Raw genomic sequence first — 6867 nt, 5'->3', positions numbered from 1 at the left:
AACAAAGATATAAAAGATGAACTGTGGATGAGAAGGTGCATAACACATAGAGATTGAGGACATGAGGAGATATACATCCTTGCCTTGGTTGGGGATGCTGGATAAACTTGATGTTTTGTAATCGACTTGACTTTCATTGTAGATTTTAGTATAAGCATTTAATGTGTTGGTTAAATGATATTTGCCTCTAATTTGGGAATCTCATTATGTTTAACTAATCGGTCGTGATGGTATATATATTTTCTCTTAGTTACTATAACTTCCTATCAAATAAAGTTGATTTGTGTCAATTCTTGTCTCTGTTGATACAGGAAGCTTGATATTATTTGCAAAACTTTGGGGTTTTGAAATCGAATTTCATCATGCTATTGGTAGTGAAATAGTTGAAAGAGGTATACAAAGTGTTGTTCAAGGTGTAGGTAGGGTCATATTTATAATTTGGAGGTTCCAAATAATGAAATTTCTGAGAACAGTGATTGTCCTATTAGTTTACTCTTGTTCCTGTTGCTAATATTTATACTCTCAACAATGGCTCTAAAGTTATAATTTGAAGTGATTTGAACTACATAGAATTTTGAGAGACATGAAATTAGGGTCCTCAACTATTGGATCCTCACCTCTAAATAGTTTTTGCCAAATGATGTATGTACTAACTTGTGTGGCATATTTGCTACCATTGAAGTTATTTTGCTCCTATTCATTTTTCTTTTCATTCAATACTAAAAAAAATATTGTTTCCAATCAATTGCAAACTTAATTACATTAAAAACATGAAATTTCTATAGTCTATATTGATTGCAATGTTTTTTCTGGTTTTGACCATGTGAATTTTTTGTCTTACCAACGTTTTAGATCAAACACCATGATTCATCATCACAATAAGATAGCAAGAAAAAATAGAAACTATATTGATCTGAAACATTGGTAATAAAAAAAAATCAGAGTCAAATCCAAAAAACACTGCTAGGGGAGAGAATTCAGTAGTTGAGTGCGTTCCAATTGTTGTGATAGAAGTTGTTGATTTAATACCCCCATTCTTGTTGATCTAATGTCCATTTTTTGTACAATATTGCACCAATAGTTGTGGCTTTAAAGTTGTTATTGTTGATGATGTGTACCAATAATTGAATGAAATATACCCTTAGTTGTGAAAAGCAACCAATCATGTGATGTCACATCAGCTGCACAAATATTGGGGCCCTTTTTGCATGCCTATTGGTCTCACTTTTTTAGAGCTATTTTGAACACCTTGGCAAAAAACATGCTGATGTGGCATCATATTTGATAATGTGGCCTTGAAACCTTTGTTATAAGTAGGGGACTTGTCAAGTAAACTACTCTAAAAAATTAGAATGATTTGAAATTTCCACATTAAAAACGTGTGAAAGTAGAGTGCACAACGACTGAATCCTCTCCCCTACAAGTACAAACTTAATCCCATCACATCTAACATAAATAAATGCAGATTTAAGTGGTTCCAGATTTAAATGGTTCCAGAGGTGTACAAAGCACATGGTTGTGCGCCTCCCAAATGGACAAACAAAGGTAAGAAATTGAATGCCTGCAAATGAGCAGTACGTTAGTACGAGGCCTAGTTGAGCTCTTCAAAAGTCACTGTTTCTGATTTTAACGTTAATGGCTCAGATCATTTCAATGGTCGTCTGTGTTGCATTTGAAGATGTCACATTGTCAAATGTACAATGTCTGGCATACTTAATTTCTAAGTAAAGCCAATCACTCTTGATTCTGTATTCTACCCGGAAAGAAGACATAAATTTGCAGTTTACTGGAAGATTATCGTCAATTCATATGTAATTCAAACCCTAAGACCATCAGGCGCTGCACTTGTATGATTTTTTACCACAAGACAAAACGTCGTCTCCAATACCTACTCAACAGCAACTCTAGTGTGCCGAGTTCAGGAGGAACAGGTGAAGGTGAAGACATAATGGGAGCCATAACACCATTCGCCATTCTGCTCTTCTTCTTGTGTCTTTTCTACATATATAGAAGACGGAATTGTTCATCAAGGTTGCCCACAGGGCCATTTGCATGGCCCCTCATAGGAAATCTCCACCAGCTGGGAAAGCTTCCCCATCGTTCCCTTGAAGAGCTTGCCAAAAAATATGGCCCCATCATGTCTTTACAGCTCGGCTATTTTCCTGCAATTGTTGTTTCTTCCCCTGAAATGGCCAAAGAGTTCCTCAAAAATCACGATTTGGCTTTTGCTAGCAGATCTCCATCCGCAGCGGGAAAGTACTTGGCTTATAATTACAAGGGCCTGGCTCTGGCTCCTTATGGCGCATACTGGAGGTTGGTTAGAAGGATATGTGTCACAGAACTGCTCAGTGCGAAAAGATTGGAATCCTTTAGATTTGTTAGAGAGGAAGAGGTTTCTGCAGCGATAAGTTCTATTTGGGAAAACAGTAGGCACGGGGCCGTTGCTGTAAATGTTAGCAAGGCTTTAACATCGCTTACTTCTGCTATTATTTGGCGAATTTTGGCTGGTACTAAATTTTCTGATGAAGATTTGGTCGGCAGAGAGAAAGAATTCAGAGCTATGGTACATGAGGTTACTGGTACAATTGCGGCAATTAATATTGGAGACTTTATTCCTTACATAGACTGGATGGACTTGCAGGGTATCAAGAAAAGGATGAAAAATGCTCACGCATTTTTTGACGCAGTTATGCAAAAAATAATAGATGAACATGTCAATTTGAGGCAATCGCAGACTGCAGCTGTGAAAGACATTCTTGATGTGCTTCTAGAAATGGCTGAGAGCGGTGATATGACTATCACTGATATTAAATCCATTATTTTTGTGCGCTCCTCTGCCCATTCTGCTTTTATTTTTAAACCCTAATTTTAAAGGAATAGCTTTAAAGAATAGGCGCGTTCTGGTCAAAATACCTGCGGTTTAGGTCTCAGATCTGATGTATTGACCACAATAATAATTATTTATGGCCAGAGTATGTTGATTTAATGGAAAATTTTGTGTGTGCAGGTTCTGTTCATCGCAGGACTAGAGACAACAGCTACTTCTTTAGAATGGAGTATGAGTGAGATGGTGAGAAACCCTCACATTGCGAAGAAGCTGCAGCAAGAAATTGAGTCTGTGGTAGGGAAGGACCGCCCTGTAAGAGAATCTGATCTTGGTGGCATGGAATACCTGCAGTGTGTGATTAAAGAGTCCTTGAGATTATATCCTCCAGGGCCATTGTTGCTGCCTCATGAATCTACAGAAACTTGCATTGTGGGGGCTCAGAGGTTTGTCATACCCAAGAAAACAAGGCTTGTGGTTAATGTCTGGGCAATTGGAAGAGACCCAGCTATATGGAAAGATCCTTTAACATTCAAACCTGAGAGATTTATGGGTAAAGATATTGATATAAAAGGGCGCGATTTTGAGATGCTTCCATTTGGATCTGGAAGAAGGGGATGCCCAGGGGCTGCAATGGCTTTAGGTACTATGGAGCTTGCATTGGCTCAACTCATGCATTGCTTTGACTGGAGAAGTGAAGGAGATCCTGCTAAATTGAACATGACTGAAGCCTTTGGAACTTCCCTTAATAGGAAAGAGAGCCTTTTTGCCATTCCTTCTCTGAGAATGCAAGCCGGCACTCAGATGTTTCCAACTGGTTAAAAACTATTGGGGTAATAGCAATCATGTCTATTTGGGTTTATCTTAGGTTTAGCATATGTAATAAGTGACCTAATTGGGATATTGAATATAATTGTATTCTGTTAATGTTAATTTACATTTTGAATCTTTATTTAATGAATGTTTCGTCTTATTTTTGTATCAAAAGAATTTTGTATATTTATGTGTTTTTATGATTAGTGTATAATTATATTAAAATTTGAAGTAAATAGGTTATGGAAAAATTTAAATTATGTGAAAGTTGAATGCATTATATTTGTGTTGGAGCTGCAAAGTGCTGAATGGTAGAGCAAGAGAAATTAGTTGTGGAGCAATCTTTTCCACTTCATTAAACATTATTATGTAGAAAGTCGTAGGAGTTGAGATTTGTTAATAAAAGAAGTTTTGGGTTATGAAATTATGTTTGTTCATGTCTTGATTTGAAGACAACAATTTTGTAATAAGATTTTGGTTTGTATGATGGTTTTGGGGATTTTTTTTCTTACTTCAAATTTGTTTAGGTTGTACACAATTGTTAATAGTTTTATAATCTCATTTATTTTCTCTCCAATCTTCTATATAATTATTCTTGCATCAATTCAATATAAAAAATATTTAACATAGCTAACATTGTAAAAATTCCTACTACCACATAAAGTTTAGATGTGAATATCTTGTAGCACTTGTATGTAATCTTATCCAACATCATTACCACCTGTTAATAATTACTATCATTTGTAAACTACGCTTTATTTTTATTATATATAATACACATCAAAACATTCCCTAAATAACATTAAACACATAATTAAAAAAATAAAATAAATATATACTAGTTTTCACAAATATGAAGCGTCCTACTATCGATAAAAAATTAAGTTATTTTCCCGAGCAACTTAGCCGAAAAAGGCTATATCCCGTAGAGTCCAATCTAAATCAATAAAATAACAGGCTATAGGCGGTCAATTTCTTATGTTTGTGTCTGTGATAAGGGACAAAATAAAGAATCTTTTAATTCTTTAAAGAGTCAACATCATTCGTTGTCTTTATACGAAATGATAACATTCAACTTTCAAGCTTGTCTTACCTATAAAGAATAGGTGATGTTTCACCATCAATTATTAATATAATCTACAAATATTTTAAAGGTATGTAAGAATATAAATGTATTTATCAATTTTTTAAAATCATAAATCAATGAGAGCAGATAATTAAAATAGATTAATCAAGTGTTCTAATATTTATATTTTTCAAATTTATTTGAAAATATATAAATTGTTTTATTGTTATTCTATTGGATAATAGTATTTTACAATTCTTAATGATGTAAACTTTTCACTATTCATTGGATTTTTTTCTTTTCATAATATTATTTTAAACAATATACTATTTTGCAATAGTGTCACTATTACATAATAGTAACTATTTAAGTTATATTTCTTTTGACAATGCAATAATTGATAAAGTCGTTTGATTTTTAATAATAATTTATTATATAATATTGCATAGTAAATATAATTATTTAATAATAATATAATAATGTAATATAATTCAATATATATTAATATAATCGTTATAATTATATATAATTAAATAATTAATATTTATTATTATATAATTATTAATAATCAATAATATATTAATTATTACATATACAATTATACATAATACTAATTATTATAACTATTACTATAATTAATTAACAACAATTATTATTATTATCAATATATATAATTATATATTAATTATTATTAAATATATTATATCGAGTCTCTTAGGAGACTCATCCGCTACCTTGTTGCTATGCAGGTCACAATGGTACTAAGATTGGAGGAAGACAAATTTGACAGGTGGCTAAAGAATGGAACTACCCTAGTATTCATTAGAGAGCTCACATGGCTTCACTTGGGATCGCATGGGAAGCAACAAGACTCATTTTGAACAGGGGCTGATGAGATTCATGCAAGAGATGGAGGCACGACAACAGAGAGAAGACTTCATTGAGCTGGAGCTGGAAGGACTACCCTCCCACCCCTTCAGAGATCAGTTTGCTGAAGGAAATGTGTTGGTCTAGTGCGAGGGAGAGCTAGGTTGGACTGCATGGCTCCCCCTCGTGGGCGACAACAATGATCCTAATTCCTCCTTTGTGGTTAGCTAGTTGTATACCTTATGTTGCATTTTGATATGTCTCTCATTTTGTGTAATTTTGTAACTTAGCTCTAATGTATATGATCTTATATCATGACTCGTGATCCCGCCTGATATAGCTCCTATAATTTATGTTTTAACTCTTTAGTTGGCTGCAAGGTATCCAGCCAAGACTCTCAAATTTTGTAACTGTTGTTTATATGATGCTTAATACAAATATATATATATATATATTATACTACATGTTAATTTTATTTAATTATGTTGTTAATTTTAATTTAATGTAAAGCGAGCTTTGACTCTAATTTGACACACACTTTCTTTGCAAAACCTCTACAATACAAATCTAGTCTTTCTCATATATAAAAATCATTATTGTTACAATGTTGTTTAACTAAGCAACATGTTAGTCTCTTATTAAGCTAGACTTTTTTGGGTTATTTTTATATCACGTTTGGTTAAAAAAAACTATAAATACTTCTTAACACTTATGGTAATTTCTAAAGATATTTAACAATGACACACTAAATATTAACCATATTAAGATGGATAAATTCATAGTTTCTTTTTAAGGCATACATTTTTCCAATTACATTATAGTTTTCACAATACATTATGTGAAAATTGAACAATGCATTTATTCTTAGAAATTAAAGAGAAACTTTGAACTTATATATATTTTGTGTTATGCATATTGCTAGACATATTGAATCACTTATTTAGTGCATTTAGATGTCTAATGTGTGTTCATTATCATAATCTATTTTATACAATTGTAATGTGTTGTACACAATACAAACACTTGATAAATAAAGGTTGGCCAAGATAATCAACAAAATAGAAAAAACATATATTATAACAACATGCATGATTAAAAGATCTGTAATTTTTCCTCTTTGCAATTTTTGAATTCTCTTGCACACGGTACCCGCTTCGGGGGGGGGGGGACCCTGTCCCTTCGCATCCCGCTCCTCTTGTCATTCCCAATGAGATCGTTGTATCATCTTTTGAGGGTCCTACTATAGAAGTTGTTGTGGTGCTAGTTGGGATCTCTGAAGATTCTTTGAATGCATTTA

The 6867-nt window shown here is 33.0% G+C and overlaps 1 protein-coding gene across 1 annotated transcript; it reads left to right on the top strand.

Annotated features, from left to right (window-relative positions):
- Window positions 1-1508: 1508 nt before the first annotated feature.
- Window positions 1509-3797, top strand: LOC131035266 (cytochrome P450 750A1). The gene is made up of 2 exons (XM_057966935.2): window positions 1509-2824; window positions 3008-3797. Exons 1-2 carry the CDS (start codon window positions 1850-1852, stop codon window positions 3644-3646), a joined length of 1614 nt encoding a protein of 537 aa, XP_057822918.2. The 5' UTR covers window positions 1509-1849; the 3' UTR covers window positions 3647-3797.
- The last annotated feature ends 3070 nt before the right edge of the window (window positions 3798-6867 follow it).

The sequence above is a fragment of the Cryptomeria japonica genome, chromosome 2, assembly GCF_030272615.1.
Source record: "Cryptomeria japonica chromosome 2, Sugi_1.0, whole genome shotgun sequence".
NCBI classification, from domain to species: Eukaryota; Viridiplantae; Streptophyta; class Pinopsida; order Cupressales; family Cupressaceae; genus Cryptomeria; species Cryptomeria japonica.
Note: the sequence above shows the minus strand (reverse complement) of the source record. Positions and strands in the feature narration are given on the sequence as shown.